This window comes from Athene cunicularia, assembly GCF_003259725.1.
Source record: "Athene cunicularia isolate RWA chromosome Z unlocalized genomic scaffold, athCun1 chrZ_part1, whole genome shotgun sequence".
NCBI lineage: Eukaryota > Metazoa > Chordata > Aves > Strigiformes > Strigidae > Athene > Athene cunicularia.
Genome location: NW_020799142.1, coordinates 23,191,775 through 23,215,678, shown reverse-complemented (window position 1 = coordinate 23,215,678; position 23,904 = coordinate 23,191,775). Strand labels below are relative to the sequence as shown.

General features: G+C 35.9%; 1 protein-coding gene across 1 annotated transcript in view; it reads left to right on the top strand.

The window, feature by feature from the left end:
* Positions 1–23,904, top strand: part of SLC1A3 (solute carrier family 1 member 3) — a 68,391-nt gene that overhangs the window by 10,023 nt on the left and 34,464 nt on the right. The window contains exon 3 of the mRNA XM_026865565.1: positions 11,001–11,138. Coding sequence (XP_026721366.1) covers positions 11,001–11,138 — 138 coding nt within the window. The remainder of the gene's footprint in view (positions 1–11,000; positions 11,139–23,904) is intronic.

Sequence of the window (23,904 nt, the reverse complement as noted above, 5' to 3'; positions counted from 1 at the left end):
AGAAAAACACACAAACAAACAAACAAACAAACATGTTTGCATTCCTACTCCCACTCATTTCTGAGTGAGTCAGAACTATACCAGGTATTTTCATCCAGTCAAGATTCAGCAGCACAAAAGCCCTCACCTTGGGAATGGTGTCAGCAGCGCCTGAGGAATTGGCTTACTCTTTCCCTTTCAAAAGGCAGGTTACAGGAGGATGCAATTTCACCATTCCTTTCAAAGCTGTGTTATCAGGCAGAAGGAAATGCAAGGCTTCTAAAGGCAAATACATAATCCAAGAGAGCAAAAGGTGGCATCAGGTTTTAACTTAATAGGGAGCCCCAGGCTCTGGGCAAGAACAGTAACACAGGGCATCCCAAATCCAGGTGATTCTCTGCATGTGTGTGTCAGTCATGTTCAGTTTCTAGATCCCTAGGATTTATCCTGGAATTCAGCAAACAGATGTTTAGATCATGGCAATTCTGAGAAAAACACAAGCAGAATAATAAGAAATTAGGAGTCTTCCAAAACAAACATAAGTGCCCATTAGTTTTATAGATTTCCAGAACCAAGCTTTTTTATCTAAATAACTTTGAAGGTCACAGTTTGGACTTGGGTCCTTACTATGTAATTCAGTATTGTACCAGGTGCCAGTTTCCCTTTGCCATTTTTGTGGCCTTTAAGATAGGGAAATTCTGTGATTCTGAGTAACACCTAACAGTGAGAAGAGAGGTATCATAACCTATACGGAGGCTACATCTAAATGAATCCTCTATGCTACATATTCTTCAGACGAGTTAACTCACAAGAAGTTAGGCATAAGAACTCTTTTTAATCAACTGAAATAAAACACTTTTGGAAATCCATATGTTGAAAGAGGCTGTTGACTTAAAGAGATGAAAGGTTCTAGTTATAAATATTTTCATAGTCATATTAAGGTTTTTAGGGAAGAAGTGACTCAACTAACAAAATCAAACAGGTAGGGACTGAAAGCATTCTCGCTATCTTTCTAAAAAGACGGTAACAAGATTCCATGACTTTCGGCCATGAACCTCATTTCCTTATTGAAATAATTCACTGAGTGATAAATCAAACATAAATAAAAGATTCTGGTAATGCTTATACTGATATGGCAAAAGTCTTTTATTCTACAACAGGAAATGCTTCCTCTCGGTCTTGTCCAGGTTGTTTGCATGTGTCAACAAAACACTGGATAAAAAAAGACCATTTAAAATCTTTTAACAAAGTCTGCCACGTGACTTATGTTCCATGACCCAAAAAGTTCTGGCATAGGCATATCTTGATTCAATAATATACTTAATTGTCAGTGGCAAACATATCGGTTACAGATTTAGACTATCAGCACTAAGCTAAATTAACAGGTGGTTTTGTAGGAATGAAAAACTGGGCTAGCTCCATAGATACATGAATGCTTAATTTGAATGTCCCACAAATGATGGTGTAAATCAAGGAAGTCAAGCCTACAATGATCTGTTTTGTAGTGTATATCTAAGGTGGAATTAAAAAACCAAAGACAACTGTCAAGGTATGACCTCAGGCTCTCTGCTAAACTACACCAGTTCTTCAGAGCAGAGCCCCGTTTTCTGAGCATGTTTGCACAAAGTTCTTGGCACTGAGAGATCTCAGTCTCATCGACTGTGATTCCTCACTGTTACTACACTGTAAGAAAGACAAAATAATACAGATGGGCATATGAAACTGTAGTAGAGAAAGACAGAATTTGGAGCTGTTAAGGACTATGTCAGCTTCCAGTTGAGGAAAAACAGAAATGAAAGAAATGTAAAGTCAAGAAAGGAACTATGTAAACTTTAAGAGAGCAGCTTTCTTATCTGTTGGGAACTATTGTTTATGGGAGTAGAAATATTAACATTAGTCAAGAAGGCAAAGCAGCAAAGCAAACCCAGGCATGAAAAAATAGTTATTACAGTAATTTTGTAAAGCATCATGTAATATCATAATTCTATATAATGCTTCACAAAATATACTCTGGCATATATTGTGAATGCATGATCTTTTTTACATGCATAGTAAGAGAGAATTCCTGAATTTTGATGGAATTATTTGTGGGTTTTGCATCAAAATTATTTTTCTATAGTTCAGAGACTAACACACAAGTACAAAAATTAGGAATAGTTTGTCTTCCAATAAAGCCTTTTGTCTGAGTATGAAATCAGGAATAATGTCCCTATTCCATAAAGAACAGTCTACTTCAGTGCCAGCAGTGAAAACTTCCTCATTCCAAATCCTCTTTAAATGCCCTGCAATTGCTTTTCTTATAAATAACAACAAAAGATATATCAAAGGTGAGAAATAAATACAGAAATGATTAAAGGAAGATAAATTAAAAAATGAAGAATAATTTTGAAAGCAAACAGAGAAGTGGAAGTTGGATAAAAAGAGAACACTCTTTCAGACATGTTCTCAAGGGAAGAAAATTGCCTCCTAATTAGGGAAGGGCAAATGAACCAAATAATTTGAGAGAGAAGGGGAAAAATGTATGAGTGTAACACTGGAGCCAAGAAATAGCAGAGAACATATTTCAGTGAATTTTTTTTTTTAAAGACACTTTTTAACAGCACTCAGATACTTTTATAGCCTCAGATCCAGGAATTGTCCTGGTTTAGGCAGTACCTCATAAACCAGTGATTTTACTCATCCTTAGTTACATCAGTTCTTCCTTATGGCTTCAGACTCCCCATTTCAATCATACGCCTTCTGTCCACAAAATGCAAGGAGGAGCTGCTGTATTTTCAACTACAGAAAACGTACAAGTGCCCAACCAACATTATAAAGGTGTTTCAGGAGTTCAGGCACCTCCAGAGTTAGGCAGTTGCAGGCAGAGGTTCTAAGTGTCTTAATTTTGAGCTGCAAAGGAAGTACCTGTGTATCTATGTTAATCTGTCTCTAAATGCCCATAAAACACTGGAGTATTATAAAATGCCTCTGGATGTTTGCAAATTGTAACTTAATAGTGATGTTGGAAGTCAGGTGTGATTATTTTGGGAGGTAATAGCTCTCACCTGATAAAGCAAATCTTCGGCCGAGGTCAGGTTCAGGAGACAGGTGTTCCTGGTGCACTCTGACTGCAGCACTGTCCCTCTTAAATATAGCTGAGAGCACCACCCTGCTCTCCTGACCCCTGAGCAAAGGCTGACTTCTCTTCTGATGCAGGCAACAATTCTGTGACATCAGTTTTACTCTTACTGCACTACACATCTGCATTTCTCTGGACATGTCTCTTTTTACAGCCTTAGAACTCTGTCCAGGTGGAATTGGAGGGTTTTTTTTTCCTGATGTTTTCTGATCTTTCACAGTTTAAGGCAGGAGTTTCACCTAAGCTGCTCGATGTCTGGAAGTCTCAGAGAGCTCCCGGGTGCATGTATGCATGCACAGTAGACTCTGTAGCATGTGGGCAGTGACTTTAGCACTCCCAGGAAATGTCAGGCCTGTCACAGATTGCCATGTGCCATCCAGGACTACCATGGCTCGTCCATTTGTGCACAATAAGTATAGTGCATCATGACTAATGTAGATATGTGTTTTAGGTACAGATAGATCAGGTAGTTAACTCTTCCCCACATTATCAAGTTGTAAGGTATCACTTCACTGCTAAAACCGTAGCACAATGTATCATATTATGGATCTCCTGGATCCCAGTCATATCTAGGGTATCTAATTCTTCTGTGGTACTTCTCCCATGATATCTCTCAAGCAAAGGAGAGGTAGCTATTTGTGTCCAAGTTAAGCCGTATCCCGCTTCTGTATTCCACCTATAAGAGCTACTTGGAGCACAGGTCCTTAAGTTCTCTACTGCACTAGCATCACCTAGTTAAAAGAGAAGGAACACTCTTGCCATAGGAAGAGTAACTGATAAGTTTGTTTAAGTGTATGTTTCTGTGATTAATTAAGCCAGTCCTACCTCTTGCTCAGTCTCTTGCTGCATATTTCCACCCCCAAATGTTTTCTTTCCTCCCTTGTGATCACACCAGCATCACCACCACCTAGCACAGGGTGTAAACCTGTCCAGGAAACAATCTGGAAGAAAGTTAACCCAGTAAAAAACAGTTTCTTCCTGGTTTAGGCCTCAGATGATCTCATCTCAGTATCTGACAAGTACAAGTGCACTGGGATAAGGACTTCAGGTTTGTCTAGTTTGAAGAAAAGGAGACCGAGGTGTGACCAGTCTCACTGCTCTCTCGAGATTCCTGAGGAGGGGAAGTGGAGACAGATCTCATCTCTCATGTATCCAGTGACAGGACACATGGGAATGTTTGAAAGCTGCACCAGGAGAGGTTCAGACTAGATATTAAGAAATATTTCTTTACCAAAAGGGTGGTCAAACACTGGAACAGGCTTACCAGAGAGATGGTTGATGTCCCAAGACTGTCAGTGATTAAGGGGCATTTGAACATTATCCTAAATAACACATTTTAACTTTTGGTCAGTCCTGAATTGATCAGGCAATTGGACTAGATGATAACTGTAGGTACCTTCCAACTGAATTCTATTCTATTCTATTCTATTCTATTCTATTCTATTCTATTCTATTCTATTCTATTCTATTCTATTCTATTCTATTCTATTCTATTCTATTCTCTATTCTATTCTATTCTATTCTATTCTATTCTATTCTATTCTATTCTATTCTATTCTATTCTACTCTACTCTACTCTACTCTACCCTACTCTACTCTACCTTACTCTACTCTACCCTACTCTACTCTGTTATTCTATAAAAAGATCAGCTTAAACTGTAGTCTCTTTCTGGCTGTAGCAATTTGGTGCTCTCCACAGCATTATTCCTCTCAGTTCAATGCCATAAATGTCCTTCCTTACCTTAATTATTTGCCTACCATGGGACTTGGACAAATAGAATGTAACTGTCTCTCCTTGAACCAAAAGCATTTCTCCTTTTTTTGGAATGAAGACTCATAAAGTGCTTTTTAGGTTATCTCATCAAAGTATATTTTGTGTAAAGGACCTTTAAAGAGGGTCATAATCTTACACTTTTATGATAAAAAAGGCCAAAGACATGTAATAAGGCATCATTGATGACCGTATAACACAAGAAGTAGTTCTCAAATGACTAAAAGCAGTAACTCTGTTGCAGTCCGAGAAAAAATGAATTTAGTAAAAAAAGTAACTGGTTAGCTAGTAAACAATAATTATCATAATAAGAGCTAATCTTTAAGATAAAATTAGTAAAATTAACCAAAAAAATCACACACACAAAAGACTGCTGCAGTATCAGATATTGAAAATTTAGGTTAGGTACCTAGTATTTAGGTTCAGCAAAATGCTTTCAAAGGGAAAGTATCTCCTCACCTACATAAGGGAAACCAGAAAGTAAGGAAGGAGAGAGTGATATACAAGGGGATAAGGGTGGAGGAAGGTTCAATATAAAATTATGGAGGGGAAAAAAGACTAAAATGAAAAGCATAAAAGTGAATTGGTGAGTCTGTGGTTCCTGTGGCAAGCAAAGGAAGAGATTAAGAATGACTGTGATTTTGTCAGTAATCTGAAGTATTTCTTATCACTAGAGAAGTTATTTACCTGTTTGTCTCAAGTAAATACAGTTGCAGCCTTATCTGAAACTGTTTGTTAGAATAAAAGGTGTCAGAACAAAATGGCAAATTATGCAGAAACAAATGACCCAAAGAACAAAAGGATTCATTCCAGACCTCTGCAGGAACATAAGAATGAAATAGTGTACAGCTAGCAAAAATATACAATGTCCCATTAAACTGGTAGGAGCCTGATTCTCTCACTGGCTCTAGCCCAGTTTCTGTTACAGAAAAAAATGTTATTTGCTTGCTGGTTCCAAGGTTTTCTGGAAGAGAACTATTAACAGCTGTTATTTCAGTGCACTGTTCTACCTAATTCAAGGTATTCTTTTCCAATTACAGAGTTTTCTATTTCCTGCTGGAAAAGAAAAAAAAAAAAAAAAAGTCTATGCCTCATCTATTAAGGAAAAGAATATTGATACAGACCTTATTTAAGAGTGTTTTGAGATTTACTGGTAAAAAGCAGAGTGTGTGTAACTCTTATTGGTGTGTTGTGTTTGAACTGGCAAGCACTAATATGGAAAAGGCAGCTCTTGTACTACCATTAATATCCCACCTGGCAATTTCCTCTTGAAATATGCTTGAGTGATTTTTTATCATTTAAAAAGTAAACCTGCTAGATTTTTTTACTTTCTGCATTAAAAAAAAAAAAAACAACAAAAAAAACCAAAACCCAACCAAACAAAAAACACCAAAACAAAACACAACAGAGCATGGACATTGTAAAAAATATTAACTCCAAGTAATAGTATGGTCTTAATTTCTGTGTGTTTCTGAAATAAGATAGAGACCAGAAGCTCCTAAGGATTAATTTTTAAAACTACTATTTACTTCACTTATTTAACAAAAGTGCTGCTATTGTTCACTTAAAAACATCATAGCACTTAGGAGCTTCCTTATTCTCTTAAAATTATTAATGATTTTAAGTAGTGAAAAAAAAAAATCCTCTCTATTATTAAATTTTTATATCAAATTCTTCTAAGTAGGCCAGCAGGAAGACAGATTTAAGTTTGCCTAAAGTTCTTGAGTGAGCATTTCAATCTGGGTAAAGTTGCATGTCTCATCTTCTAAGAGTTATGGTTCTCTTTTGTTTTTTTTACGGATGCAGTGTTTTAAACCCATGTGTAGGTGTGCAACCTATTTCATCTATGCAATGCAAAGCATCATGTGAAACATCTCTCTACCATTATGAGACCAAGGCATTTTGTAATACTATTAAGAGCTTCGTTTTCTCCATGGAGGATGTTAAAGTTCATTTTCAAATACAGTTTGGGAAATTATATATGAGCTGATGATACTCTGGTACATCACCACAACAATTTTTTTTTTTTTTTTTTTTTTGGTAAAAAAAAAAAAAAGTTTTAAAAAATAACCCATATTCATAACAAACCTATTCCTAAAAAACTGAGTATTACAAAAGTGTTAATTTTTGGTTTGCTGCTTCAGACCTCATTTTAATGCCCACATTTCATCACACGTTGATGTTAAGACATTTAAAAAACTTTATATAGACGGTTGTACATTTCTTAGCAATTACAGGTATACCCATTTTTTTAAAGCCTGACATGAAAACTTCATTGCTTCCTTTCTGGTACTGCAGCATCTAGAACTGAAAACCCTAAACCATTCATTAATGTCTTCCTAATTTAGGAATTAGCAATCCAAAATCTTGTCTGGCATTTTTTCCATTTCCATCCCATTCCCACCACTGTCAGAATTATTTTCACCTTCTGCTCCTTTCAAGTTTTAAATTCTTTCTTCACTGTATTCATACAGATTGGGTTTTATTTTGAACCTCTACACTGGTATAAAACCAAAATAAAGTGGTTTAGTTTGAGGATTATTCTGATTGTCATCAGGATTATCTGCAAATCAAGTTTTCTACAAATCTGACTATATAACTGACAAGAACACCTCAAAAATTTTTTATAACTTGAATCTGATTTATTTCTTCATTAGGAACTGTATAAATTATTCAGCAATATGGTATGTTATGCAACTATACACATGTATAGAACTTATCTCCTTAACTAAAACAAGCACTACTGATTTTTGTCCAGAAAAAGCCTAACAAATTCTATATAAAAATCTACTCTTCCCTGCAGCACAGAAATGGTACACCATCTACCATTTGAGAAGTCAGGCTCTGATAGTGTCAATTAGTTGTTCTTTTCTGTTACAAAGGGTAGATAGAAACCTGCACAACAGGTTGTGGGAGCTTGTTTCACAGAAGGCTTTGTTTCATTACAATTTTCAGAATTAATCAGAAACTTGAAACTTTTACTGAGAAAGTCCAGCTCCAGTATTTTATCTTCTCAGTCTCGGTCGTGGAGGGTGCTAAGCAGTACAACTGTTATCACACACACAGACTTGGATGGTGGTTGAAATACGGCACACCTTCCAAAGGTTTAGTACTCCTACCAGGTCTTACTTCCTCATTTTATTTTGATACTTTGTCGTTTTGTCTATTTGTAAATCATCATGGTATGCTGTTATCTCACTGTTTAAAACCTGTGAATGTTGGTTCTGAGAAGTTAAAGAAGTCAAAGCTACATTGCCAAGTTTGACTTTTTTGTTTCAAGTCCATAATTTTGTTAAGAACACTTTGTCAGACAGGATGTAATACCCAGTATCCAGCTATTTAAATGGCATGAAAAATAGCTTCATCTTCATATATTCTAAAATCAAGAGAGACTGGTAAAATCATGTTGTTCTGCTTTCATTATCTCATACTGCAATGAGATTTGCTTAAATTATTTGCTTGAATTCCTTCTTATGCTGCTAAGATTATTATGTGAACACAGTTAATTTTCAGAAACATCTGAGAAGCAGCCACTATTATACCTATTTCATAAGTAGCAAAACTGAGTCAGAGAAAGGTTCTTATGGTTTAGGCATGACTGCATATAAATTAATAGCAGTGCTGAGATTAAGGCTGAAGATTTAGTAACTATTGGGTGTTGGCGTAGTTCACCAGAATACACTACTAGGGCATATTTTTTCCACATCGCAGAAATTCTTTTTGTAAACTGCAGTGCTGGGCAACCCTGTAATTATGCAGAGAGCAATTTAGGACAAAAAAAAAGCAATAATTTTTGGCTCGACAGGTTTACACGGAACTTCAGAAACTTACTCTCACTACCAATAATATTCATTCAAACAGCCGTCTACTCAGGCCCTGATTCTCTCTTAGACCACTTTGTGCTGCTTGGACAGTAGCGAACTAGATAATCGAGCCCTTATAGTATAATGTAAGGACTAGTTCTTATAGCAGCCTCAGAAACCCTTACTTACTTCAGTGAGGCTTTGTACTAGTGCACAGATTAATTCATGTGGAACTAATTGCAGAACTGTGACCTAAGAAACTGGTCTAGCTCTATTTGCTTGTTATCCAGTTGTCAAAATGTAGTGCTCATTAAGTGCAGAAACAAAGGGTCCAGATGGATTCTTTATATATGAGAAATGTTTCCCATATAAAAAGAAAATAATGAGTAACATTGCAGTGGAATTTAAGACCTTATTCAAAAGAAGGGAAATTCTGAGGTAGGTCTTTTAATCAAAAATAATTCAGAGGACTTTCCTCTATGTATTTATGATTTACTTTACCTAAAAAAAAAAAAAATTAAAAAAAAAGTCATTTATGTAAAATGTACTTTGACTACCTGAGTCTATAGACGATGAATAGGATTGAAACAAATGCCTTCTAGTCCCACTACTCTCTTTCATAGTGTGAACTCCATGCTTGGTTCTGGTTGTGCTCTAATCACTTTTCTCACATTCCATAACACAGATTTTGTGTCTTACATAAGACACTTCTGGACTCCTCTAACTTAACCAACCTGCTGAAGTCCCTGGCAGTGTGAGCAGACAGACAGGGGTCACTAACAAGAGAGTTACAGCTGTTTCTTTATGTCAGTAAATGGCAATAAGCTAGTGTAGGAGGTATAACAGCTAGTAAAATTTGGCATGAAGATACTATCCACTGTATGGATCTATCAATCTAAAATCTGATTTAAAAAAAAGCAAAACCACAAAGAGATTAAGAATTGGAAATAGCAGGTTCCAGAAGTTTTCAATGTTATAGATTTTTCAGGACATACACAACTTCTAACATGTTCTAGAAGTGAGCTTGAATGCTCTGCTGCCTAACATCACTGAGGATGAAGTTTCGTGAAAAGTTTTAAGTTTGCCTATCTGCCAAAAAGGGCAGTCCCACTCTTCTCCAAGGCATATTCCCTTTTGAAAGTACCAACATTTGTGCAGCTATGCAAATAAATTACCTCAAGGGAATTGACCTGGCTGAAAATTAACCTGGTAAAATAAATCCTTTTTTGCAGCAGGATCAATTCTCTGATCCAACTTTCTATACAGCCACAAATAGCATAAATGCTAGTATTAGACAGGAGAGAAGAACATGGAGCCAGGAATGGGAAGAAGGGACAGTTGAGTTTCATCATCTCTGTGGTTAATGTGTTCCAGATAAAGCCATATGTTGTTGCCTGGTTGGATATAGAAGATCTACATCAGATAGGCACCAAACCATTTAACATTCAGTAAATCGTAACTAGTTATGCCAGTTAACCAAACAATCAAATAAGCAAATAAAGCAGTTGATGCCAAGTACAGAACAAAATCTACAAAGTTCTAGCTGAGAAGTTTACGTTGCCAAACATCAAGCTGTCAATGGCTTCCATGTGTAAATATATCTCAAGCACCATTTATGTGTTCCAGCAAGATAAATGGATACAGGCACTCCCCTACTCCACTGCCTCAGGCAAAGAAACCCACCACACTTAATCATCTGCTAACACCTTCCAGCCCCGATTAGCTGCCTCTTTGCAAGTGCCTGTGTTTCTGAAGGTATGCATGAGTAAACCTACTCACCTCCTGATGCTGTTTTGCTGTGTAAAGACCTAACCACAAGGGGATTCTCAGAGAAGTCTGTCCTGTTATCTCATGCAATCTGAAGCACATCAACAGGAACAGGCACCACAGAGTAAACAGGCACGGACAAGACTTCTGAAGGTTGGTAGCTAGTATGTATACGCATTGCGTATATGATTACACTCAAAATCCCAGAATTCAAAGCATTTGGCTGCAGTAGCAGCAACTGATGCTTTTTCATTAATGCTCAAGATGTACCTTTTACATTATTAACCCAGATTAAAAAAAAACCAAAAAACAACAACCAACCAACCAACCATCATCACAGATATCCTTCTGAACCTGTTACAGTGAAAAATAATTTAATGGCTTCAGTAGGACTACCCATAACAGTAACTGATATTTGAGAGAGCAAATCAGGAGTGCAACCTGGGACAATAAAACTGCATGTTACGATCAGATATGTTTAGTAAGTACTATACAGATGTTCATGTTCAGATGTCACCGCTATTTTTGAAGAGTAAGTCATGATATCTTTTCCCCTTTTCAGGTGTAATCCTTGGATTTTCTCTCCGATCATATAAAATGAGCTATCGGGAAGTCAAGTACTTTTCATTTCCGGGAGAACTACTCATGAGAATGCTGCAAATGCTGGTCCTGCCACTAATTGTATCCAGTTTAGTCACAGGTAAAAAAAGAAACAGTATTTTTGTTCTTTTAAACAATTTGATAAAGACGTATAAAGACGTACACACCAAATCATTTAAAAAAAAAAAAAATCACATCCTGGAAGTGTTATAATCTGCAAAAAAAAAGATACCTTTGCTGTTGCTGTTTTAAAGATAATGTAACAAGAGAGTTGAATTAATATACAAAGGAACTAAAAGATGCTTTTCCCAATTTCAAGACCATCTAATTTCACAAATTACTATATGTAGTTGCCATGAAGCTGACGGTGTACTCCACTTTCTCTTACTTTCTGAACAGATATTTCCTCCACAATGTCTCAGTGTTATCAAAGATAATGTATCTCAGAAAAACAGTTCCAAAACCCAAGAAAGTCAACATTATCATGGACAATAACCCATGCCTGTAAACTCAGATCTGTAAAGCAGCTGTCTACCTTCTAATCTTTTAGCAAGAGATTAGGAAGAGTAGTGATAGATAGGATAGATTGGCTAGTTTGGAAGAAAGTTCATCCCATCAGTTCTGGTGAGAAACTCTCTTAAGCTTCGAGCCCTCTTTACTAAGTTATTCCTTGAGATAGAGGTATAGCAATTAATTTCTTATGATGATGTATGCCTTGTCATTCCAGCTAAATTTCATGGAAAAGCTCTCAGATTTTTTACGAATGTTCAGGCTATATCTGTGATTTGTCCTATTAAGTATCTAAAGAAAAGAAAGCATGGACTTTGGTCTACCAGCAAATCAATGGTACAGCTTGGAGAACTTAATCAAAACTACCCAGAGTGCACAGTCCTAGGATTGGGAGACTATAAACTCTTCCCTATCTCATTGATTTTCAAATACTTTAAAATCTCCTGTTGTAATTGCAAATGAGCATAGACTCCATCTTCATAGATACCAAAGATAGCATGTAAGTATATAAGATGTTAATACAACAGCAGAAAACTAGGGTATTCATAGTTACAAAATCATTTGCCTTCACATATTTCAAGGAGAAAGGAAAGCTTGTTTCTATATGAATACTGAAAGCTTAATGAACACTGAAACTAGACTGGAATTTATAAATCTTGTAATCGATACAATCAGAGGTTTTACCAACCAGTGTATAATTCTGTTACATATCATATCTCCTTGCTGTCTTCTTGTCCTTTTCACCTGCAGAACTTCCCAGATTGGCTGGGCACCAATAGAAGAACCGTTAAAAGTAGAGACATTTAGGCTTTTTCAGTGTCAGCTGAGTCTGGCACTGCAGCTCCATTTTGTAGGATAAGTTATTTCAGGAGAATTTACTTCCTCAGTTCCTTGTAATTCTGCATCCATATTGGTTCTTTGAGAATGATCAAGGTAAACCAAGAAATTATGTAGATCATCGTATACAAGGATTTGAATTCACTTTCAAAATTCTAGGTAGTAACACTTTGTTCAGGTAAAGATCACCTCAGAGTGAGGTGATCACCTTTGATCAGGCAAAGCCGCCTCAGAGAGTCATGAGCATCACAAGGACCTGGACTTGTGATAAAACAAGCTCATTTGCTGTATCACCAGATCTCAGTAGAGATTTTGTGATATACCAGAACAGTAAATTTCCAACTAATTCTATTCTAGAAAGGATCTTCAGTCTCTGGATTCAAACAATACACTTTTTTTTTTTTTTATGGCTTCATTTTTTTTTTTGGAGTCCTTTATCCTTTTTTTATTTTAACAATTATTTCCTTTATTATATAGAGGCTTTTGGCAAAGAGAAATCTTACATATCTATAAAATTTATCTTATTATCATACATTGTAATATTAAATGGATTATTCTTAGAGTTTCCCTTTGAAGTAGAGTTGATAATTTTCAAGATTAATAACAACTTAAAACTTTAAACTTTTTTAGCCAGGCAGGGAACAATCAGAGAAAACTCAATGAAATTCACAAATGACAGATTTCAATATTTTTTAAAAAATGTTAAATACAACATGACTATGTCTTTTTTCATGGAATAAAAAAAAAAAATTTCCCAGTTTACTGCTAAAAACTGTGGAAAAACTGTTTTCTACACTGAACAATACCTCATTTAATATACAATTTATTTTTTTAAAAAAAAGATGCTCTTATATATTTGCTGCAGAACTCTCATACTCAAGTAGATATACAGGTATTATTGAATAGCTAAGTAATAATGAACCATAACCTTTACAGGTATACTACTGTGCAGTTTTATAGATGCTTTTGGTTTACTTTCAGACATTTACACATGGAATAATTCATTGGATAAAAGTCTTATGTTTCTCAAGTCAGTCTTAAGATCACTCTTGGCATCCCTGAGCCAAATCTCTTAGTTCTTGTATTTTGTTTGGCAAAGCAAAGCAGATGCCTCTTAACTAACCACAAAAAGATTCCTACAGGGTCTTGCACACTGATAATATAATCGCTTCTTCCAGTTGTAAATGATCTGAATAAATATTTTTGCTGTTTGCAGGCATGACAGTGTCTCCCGGATATGACGTCCCGGGTTTCCATTTGTATTTATACAAGTGTGCTCAACATAACTGATTGTGACATTTTCAGAACATATGGACTCCGAGGTGTTAGAAATAGGCTGGGGATGATTACGTTCCTCGGCAAATTTTGTGAGTGTCAAAGAAATTAGACCAATAAAAGCAAAGTCATAATTATAGAAGCTATGGGCTGCTACATAAGGGAAAGATAAATTGAGGAAGAATTCTGCTATACAGGTAAATGGTTCTGGCGGTTATTCACAGACTCTCCAGAAAATAAACTGCAAAAGGTGAAATCAACGCGGTCAGATTTCTTATAGCCTGTTTTGGTGCTTTCATTAAAGAAACAATGCAGAACCACGTTCAGAGGTTTCTACTCATATGCCTTATGACTTAACATTATTACACATGGCTTAAGCAGGTACGCACTTTTCTCCATGAGATTCTATTCACCGATATATGTGTTGCCAGGCATGTATTAACATCTGCCTGGGAGAAAACAGAGGTTATTTGCATACCTTTCACCATCTTTTACTGGTTATAGGAAAATATGATTATACAAATATCTGTATTCTTTCTTTTCTGGTTTAGACACAAATCCAACGGCATACTCTATGCTGGTCTTTATGCTCTACAGTCTTTCAAATGGGAGAACTCCTAAATCAGCGTTTCCAATTAGTATCTCTTTCAAAGTCAGAGGCAAAATCAAGGCAAAGTATATGGCAGGCAGCATAAATAACCAAAGAAATAGATGAAATTCCCATTTGGATTATTTTACGGCCAGATCTGACCTGAATTCTTACACAAACACTGGACTGACAATTTTGCTCTGGTTCTGTTTTGAATATGCTGCAGTTATAGGAGTTCAAAATATTTTTATATCTTTTTTTTTTTCATTATAACTTGAAGCATTTGACAGAAACAAATTGCTTGACATAATTATTTTAAAATAGCATTGATCCTAACAGATATATAAAATAAATGTGTATGCATATATCTCAACTCATCATGAAGTAGACAAAGACTGCAAGTTTTGCACCAGCATTAAAAGCACTATGCATTAATATTTTTTTGAACTGTTCTAGCAAGATCATAATCAGAATTGAAATTCCAGCCCTTAAAACTGGCCCACAAGTTTTATCTGCACATTTCAATTATTCAACTAATATAAGGGCTTCAGAAGAGGTATTTTTCTTAACCAATCTGTATATTTGCTGAAATCATATTCACAAAAACTATTCATGACCAGTCTTCATAAAAGTGTAGTTGGAGCATAACATTTGTGACAATTACTAAAGCTAGAGAAATTTTATAAGGGTTATTTGAAAATATTTTGCACAATTCTGGTCATAGCTCAGTTTAATAGACAGACTACTTCTCTTCCCCAAAGTTCTGAAAGCCTGGAATTTATTTGTACAGGAACACTAATTTTAAATGCAAGTAAACTAGGATCAAAATCTGTGCATTTCTTTCAAATATCTTTGTCTGGTAAAATACAGCAAGGCATTAAAAGCCCAGTCAAGGTCTGAGACTAATTTTCACTGCACAATGCAGAAACAGTAAGAAAATGCTTTATCTGCTGACATAAATCAACCTGGGGAAAGAGAAAGGGAAGGTGGAAACAGTGAAACAGTGATGTCTGCTTTTCACCAAAGATTATACAGCAGGTCAGCAATAATAAAATCAAGCAAAGATCCCAGTCATGAATACCAGTACAATGCACTCTGCATTGTGCTCAAGATGATAATGTTTGTTCAACCTCTTAATGCGAATAACACTGGTATGGCACAAATGAATCTTAATCACACACCAGGCTTTTGTGTGCAAGATTCTATACAAACACAATGACTGTGAAACTTCTTACACAGAAGGGGCTGTATAGTAAAACAGTTTAGAAGAATGAGTTTGGAAGATATGCCTCAAAGAAAAACATATTAGTATGTAGTTTGTAGTGTGTCTTTGCTTATATTCACACCCCTTTCTGATTCGAATAATGTCATGACTGTCTTTCATGGATTCTGGAAGATACAGAAACTTCCCTGCCTCTGATGGAGCCTTTCAATAACAGACTGTGACACTGACAACTGTAGGAGACACAAGTGACTTTCCTTTGGGCAGACTCAGAGACACAAGGTTTTGTCCCCAGGTTTTTTCAGCGTGTTCATAATATTCATCACTACAAAAACTAATGAAAGTGTTGACAAAGTGCGGAAAGCTGGAATTTCCATGTGTTGGTGCCTCTTAACTAACCTTAGATATACACGTGATGCTTTTGATTTCAGCTGTCAAAAGCGTGCAATGAATGGTGATAATGTCAAAACCAAGTAAAAACAAAGCCACAAAAAGTGACCCAAGTAATAAAACAAAACACAATAAGAGATCACAATTAACATTCATTTTACAGATGCAGTTGCATGAAATTACCTATAATGAAACAGGGTATGATTCAAAGAAACAGATGAACTTGAAATAGTCTCCAAGCCACTCCCTTACGTAAGTCAGGAAAAACGCAACATCTGAATATGAACAGATTCAACTGCTGAAAAGCCCAAACCAACTTATGGATGTAAAATGGGGAAAATTAATGCTGTGACATGTTGCATAACCTTAGGCAAATCATATTTCCCTTTTGTATCCTGGTTTTCTTTCTCCTTTCTGATGTAGTGCTGGTGAAGTTTTTTTATAGCTACTAGGCAGAAAAGAAGATGACTATATATAATGGAAATTTTAATGAAGACGTGTAGATTAAGTTGTCACAGCTCAGCAGATGCAAAGTATATATCTATTTTAGTTATATTGCTGTAGAGATGGAAATAAACTTAAGCAAATAATTACAGGGAGAGTGATATATAGGGCCATCAATCTGAGACAATTGCTGCAGACATATTACACCCAAAGCTACCTAGTGACTGCTCACAGCTAGCTATGCTGATATCACTAAGTTATGCATAAATGAACAACATTTTTTCACTAGATACAACTGTTTAACAGGAATGTGTTAGCCATGAAGTTAAAAAAAAAAATCTCCTGAAATTAACATATGATGTGATGGACCCAAACTAGGTACTGTGGCAGGGAACTGTGAAACAATGACACAGCCTCCCACATCCAGATAGCAGTACCCAGTCTTCTGTGAAGACATAACTCTAAAAAATACTACAGTCTCATGTTATTAAATGTAAGAAAATAGGTTTTATATTTGCCTTTCCAGTATTTAGAATGAGGCAGTAAATGACCCATCAAGTGTACCTGGATGCAAACGCTATCAAATCTTATCAAAACACCTATCCTCTCATAATTTATTAGCATTTTCATTTTGATAATTGTAATGTCCTTTAGTAATAGCAGTAAACATAAAGGGCCAGAATTTTTAATTTGGTCATTCTAACCCCTCACATCAGAGCACACAATAGGAAGATCTCATAAAGAGACCTGTGCATTATCTCTTAAAAAAAGGCTGGGAATCCACCCTGTGTCTAAGTTTGCAGAAGAAAGAGTCACACTGCATGGAGTCTCTACATAGGTCCAGTGTCCTCCCGTCTACTCACAGACATATCTATTGTGGAAAAAAGCCTATCACTTACTACAAGGTCTCAGGTACTGTCTCGTATCAGCCACAGATGTTTATGGTATTTTCAACAGATGGGAAGACTCTCCTTCAGCAAGATTCCAGAGGGGGGAACAAATACTGTGGAGCCAGCATTATCCTTCTCCCAGGAAGAAAAAGAAGGGGCCTAGCAGTAATTCGCTTTAATTCACTCTGGCAGAACAGACGTAGAACCAGTGCCTGTGCAACTCTTGGGTACTCACAGTAAAGCTGGAAGCCAAAAATATTAACAAAAGTCAGTCTCTAAGATTTTTGCATGTCCTAAATAAATTTTTATAGAAGTCAAAATAATCACAACGCATCAAATCAATAAAAAGCTTTATACTGATCTCGGCTGATGCTAGTTACAGGCAAAAGAAAAGAATTGACAGATTCTCTATGAGTGAAGCACCTTTTGGATTGCCCGTGTATTTGAGCTGCATGTATATTTGTGTTGGAAGCTTTCTACAGAGGAACCCTGCAGATATATCCTACAGTAACCAACTCATGAACATCATGGGAGAGAGTTACATTTTTTACTTATGGTTTTCTTTTAATACATAAAATGTTATTTAAAAAGTAATTTACCTTCTTTTTCAGGCAAGTCTTCCATCTTTCTCTCCCACCCAATAGTGTACAAGCATGTCAATGTTGTAAAAGCTGAATTGCATGGCAGTTTTATTTTTATGAACGTGTACATTTTATGCTTCCATCACTTTATCCATTCATATAGTATTTACATATGCAATTTGCATAAATGGATAACAGTGCCATTTAATTTGAACATCCAAATACTTTTTTCCACAAATAAAGGACTCATGCTTTATTTTTTGTGTGTCCAAAACCAAGACTGGCTAAAAATATGGGCAAGCAAGTTACTAAGTTTCTAAAGATCCGGTCATCTTGTAAACATGATTTTCTGTAGGGACAAAGAAACAGTTGAACAAATATTACTAGTATTGTTCCAAGTTCTGTAACAATTTAATCTTAAGGTATCATCTTTACAGTAGATTTCAGCTGACAGCAGCTAAAAATATAAAAACATTAAACTTTATACATAGAATTACTTTAATCACCCGTTCTTGAATAACTATATTACTGTATAAAATAAATGTCTATTGAGTCTGGCATATAGCCTCTAATAATTGTTGCTTAGACAGGCACTCAAAGATGAAAAAGTTGGAACCTTTTTACACTGTTCCACTCCACAGTCTTTAAGGGAAAGTGGGCAGGATAAATATAATAATTATGTCATATAATCTAAAGTATTCTGGGCAAAGCTTCTAAAAGTAAAAAAAAAAAAAAAAAAAAAAAAAAAAAAAAAAAAAATTGGAAAAATCAGTAAGAAAAAAAAGGTAGGTTGGAAATGATGCAACACCTAGAAACAACAATTTTCAAGTTGAAACACAAAAAGAACTATGTGCAGATTCAGTGTGCGCTGGCGATCAGCTTGACTGTGATTCCCTGAATATGTTTCCTGAACAAGTTTTTGCACAGAAAGTGCTCCAGGAGGAAAAAAACTACACCCAGTTGGAAGTCAGATAGCATTGTGCAAGGCATGGATGTTAGAAAACCATAATGAAACTTCATACATATTTGTACAATAAATACAGCTTTGGGTGGAACCTCTTACTCAGAAAGTGATATATGTCTTAAATCTATGCAAATACTAAAAGCAAGGAGCTACAGAAAGGATCATAAAATGAAAAAAAAAGAAAAAATAACTCACCTCTGAACCATTTCTGAAACAATTTTACAATAGGAAATAGCAAACTACCTTGACAAGAGCTTGTGGAAACAATTCTAAGTGAACCGAGATCTCACTAAAAATTAAAATGCAGTAAGAGCAGAGATTAAATTCCTGTATATAATGACACTCTTTATAATGATTATAACTTAAAAAGAAAACCTAAGCATGATATGCAACATCCAAAAGCAGAAAGCACACAGCAGTGTAGTTTTTGAAGTCTTAGTCTCTGCAAGCAATAATGTACAAATAGTAAGGGTGTTCAAGAACAAAGTCTGCAATAATTAAAGACAATAAAACTAAAAAAACCCTATAAAATCATTCAAGTTTGCTAGAAGCCCTTAATTAAAGGCTTATTTAAATTTCATTGTAAAATGTAGGTTTTCTTAGCGCACCACTGCTTTTAGTTGTTTCACAAACTATTGAATAATAGTTATCCACTTTTATTCAGTTTGCATTCTGCATGGCATTCCAACTGAGTTGATAAGAGGTAACAACCTCCCATCTGCAAAGCCTTAGTTTTGATTTTTTTATCTTAGTTCAAATGCATAACATCAAGACTTTACTTGCTGACAGGCAAATCACTGGCAAAAACTATTCGGAAGAACATGTATGAGTTAAAGCACCTTGTCTGAGCGCTAATGGACTGTTGTAAATCCACAGTCTATTAACATTTCTATTTCAATCAAAGGTAGAAGGATTAAAAATATCTTAGGGATAAATAAAAACATATTTTCCAGTTTAATATGAACAATTATGAATTGGTTACAGAAAACCAGCACACCTGAAAAATAAAAAACTCAAAAATATTACAAAATGTAAAAACAGCTGCATGAGATGGTAAATGAAAAATACTTGGGTTTGTATTTTGTATGTACAGCACAATGTTCAAAATGCAAAACCAAGTCTCTTCAGCATTTTGGGGAATTAGGACACTAAGAGCAAGCCTTTTATTCAGGATATTGAAGACTGAACCTGTAAAGTGCTGTGTTTTCAGTAACGAATGACTCTGTGATAACGTGACAGAGGAACAAGAACGGTGCCAAATGCAAAGTGATACACCTGGGAATGGGGAATATGCTACACCTATACTGCACCTAATCACAAGCTCTCAGATGGCCATTAGTACAAAGGCAAGAGTTCTGACTCACTGTGAACAGTCTGGAGAAGGTGATGGAGCTTATTAGTGGAATGGAGCTCTAGCGAAGTGCAAGGAGGGATTAAACAGACTACAACTTTTTGACTTGAAGAAGACACAGCCATAGAACATTGCCATAAAAGTCCACAGAAACCATGAATCATTTGTAGAAGGTTAGATGGAGTAACTATTTATTGTTATATCTCAGTTATTTTTCATAATAAAGGTAACATGGGGTATCCAATGAAATAACTACAGAGTGCATTTATAATAAAGGAAAGGAAGTACTTTTTCACATGGCACACAATTAAATTGTGTTGTACAATGCCACAAGCCAGTTAATAGTTTCAAAATTAAACTAGAGTTCACAGATACAGACATCATTGACTATTAAAATTGGGGAACTAGCAATTTAGGAAGACACTAGTCCCTGCTGGTTGCTAGATGCAGAGAGGGCAAGCAAGGGCATTGAACACTCTCGTCTATTTCTCATAGTCTTTCAGCAAGAATCTGTTAGGTAGAACTGAAGACAAAGAAATGGGTTGGTCAGCTATTGGACTAATTTCCCACAAGTTTATGTTATTGTTGCACTTCATAGAGTTTTGTATCAGATTGAAGGGGTCTCTCTGTATTTACCTCTTAAGATTTCACCTACCAATTGCTCTAAGGCAAATGACTACTGTCAACAGTTTCAGGTCTCTGACATACTCTTGAGACAGTTCAAAACAAAGGGAAAACTGTTCAGGATCTGAAAATCATCTCATCTTCAACAAATATAAACTCACTCAATTGACATGAAATTAGACTTAAAAATAAAAGAGATAAGGCAAACCGTATGTCAAGAGGAAAAGAACAATGATACAACAACATTATCAGCAACTATTTATATGCTACTCTTGGGAAGTTGACAAATAACAACAGTGTTGTATCAGAATATGGCAAAAAGCATCTTGAAAAATTGTGAAGAGTTACACCCAGAGATAGTTAGGTACACAAAGGATTCTTCAGGCTTTAGCAGCTTTCACTTCCCTGCTCCTTTCACCTCTTTACCTCTAACTTGAGTACTGTGATCTGCATCCCTATTTCCTACATGTGAATGTAACACACATCCATTGTATTTACTTCTTTGTGAGTTTTTCTTTGCTATAACTGCTCATGAAGACCTGAAGAATCTAATCAAGAAAGCTCCTGAGGCTGCATTTTGGGGACACTAGAAACATTACTTGGAGTACTTGCACACCAGCATAAGTAACACATATCATCCTTTCACCAATGCTGTAAAATCTGAGACACAAAGTACTTTCTGAATCACTGCATCAGCTACACAGATCATTGCGGAAGGACCAACTGCAGACCAAACCACGCACTGAAGGTAGTCATCTTTCATAAAGAGGAGACTAATGTTATCCCTTGTTTTCACCCCTGATTATTTTTCCATCTTTTAATAATGGGCAGTTGTTGACCTAGAATATACGATTTCCATTTAATTCTTAAAATTAACTGCTGGATCTCCTACATGCTGTCCTTCAGCCATGTTTTTGGACTATAAATTTCCATAAGGCAGATCCATCATCATCATCACTGGAGGCAGAGATACTGAATCCTTATCTCTTGACAGCACTGCTGGATGCCCCACCTGAGTTGTGAACAATGGAGAATGAGGAAAGTCACTGTGCACAAGAGCTACAGGACTCAAGCCTTGGGTCTGGGTTCCCGTAAGAGGTTGGATAGTCTGGAACCAGAGGAAGGCTGCCCATCTAATTGTTCATCCTAATTTCCAGCCGCATGACACAGCTCTCACTGGTGATAGATGTTTGGGTGGAAAATCTCTTGATGTGAACTTTTTCAGGCTTACACAGTCAGATCTGGTTTTCCTCATGCAAGTGAGTGCAGGGTGCTGTTACACTGCTGAACTTTGATGCGAAACTGTTGTAAATACTACCAAACACAGAAATGACTGGGTTTTCTGGTGGTGGCTTATTCTAGAAAACATTGGTTTTGGCTAGGTCTGGGTATACTCTGCCACTTGTATGCCTCACATATTTTGAGTCACCCTGACACTTTTCCCCATTTACACAAGATCTTTTTCCTTTGATTCTCTCTAGGACTTCATCTTCCCAGGTTTGACTGAATAATGCCACCAATATATACCATAGCAAAGTTAATTCAATTTACATAAAAGCCCATCTATGTCTGGAAGGTATCAAGTGCCATCTGAAATCCAGAAATGGTGAAAAAGAAATTCCTATGGGCCACTACCTGTTCTCAAGCTTGGTCTTTCTTGAGTCTCTTGTCTCAGTGTTTCTCAGCTCAGCAAAGTTTGTATATTTAGCATCCTTTATCTTGGCCAAGCATTTATCATTGTAAATCATGGCATTTCAGTCTGAAAGAGGAACATGTGCAATCAGTTCAAACACAGATTCCTCAGAGGTTTGCACACTCAGCAAAACAGGGCAGTTTAGTACACCACAAACTTTCAGTTCCTGCTACTGTGAAAATAGTTGCATCTAGCAGAATGGCAAGAAAAAACACCTGGGATTGCAAGCTCTTAAATTTTGGTTCCTTGGCTCACAAGATACAAAAGTTCCATGTGTTCCTTCTACTGATAGTCTCTTGAAAGGACCTTTTTCTCTGCAGAAGACTATCAAAACCAGATATACTAATGTCAATCAACAAAGAGAAGTAAAAGCAACTATGATACAGAAAGACTTGTGCTAAAAAAAAAAAAAAAAAAAAAAAAAAAAAAAAAAAACTTTACAGTTTCACACAATTGAATAGCAATTCTGTACTAATACTGAGTAAGAAACATGTAAATAAAAGTCTAGTGCTCAACTCTCATGCCGAGAGAAGCTTTCAGTTCTTAACGCTATTCTTAAAGACCCATCATCTCTGAAAGTCAAGTATCAAAGAAATTATATTCCTGGGCCCCTCATTGTGAATAAAAGCTCAAAACCAGATCCTGACTATATTCTGAGAACTCAAGAGTCACAGAACAAAGAGCACTTATTTGAAAAAATGTTGGGATTTAGAGTATTCCAGTATTCCAGAGAGCCTAACTGGTAGTTTCTGAATAGTTAGTTACCAGATCTGGTATTAATCCTTAAACATTACTCATAGTTTGAGTAAAGTTTGAAGGGCTTCAAGTGTATCAGAAGTTGTAAAGAGTTTTTTGGACTAAATACTAAGAATTTAGTACATTGTACAAATGTACAAACATTTATTTAGATACCTCAATTATGCACATTTTTAGGATCAGGCTTTGGTTTGTAGTAACTAATGCATAAACAGAATTAACTTGTTCTTTACAGATAATTGCACCTTTCCATTCTCAGACAACTATACTGCTAGTTCCTTACTGGTGGTAGATAGTAAAGTACAGCATAGTACTAGAAATATACTATTTGCACTAGAATTAACATACTGATGCTGATTCTTTTCTCCATAAAAAGCTCTCTTATTTTCTCTCTACTCATATGCAAAGCTAAATACTTACTTTATTGTCACATTTCACCGCCCACTTCTAACTTAGATCTGAATATTTAGATAATATCAGATATTCTCCAGTGAATATAGTTTCTTTTCAGAGCTAGAGAAAAATAGGTTTTGGTTAAGAGTTCACCTAATGAATGGCTATTTCACTAATGAATACATTCTTGCACTGAAAATCAGCTTTGTCCAATATTTACAATTGCAGTGTGTCTTAACTCCCCAACCCCTGAAAACAAAGTTAGAGAACATTAGCTTACTGAGCCTGGCTAATATCTGCCACAAGGCTAATGAAGCTGTGCAAAAGGACCATATGCATAAAGAAAA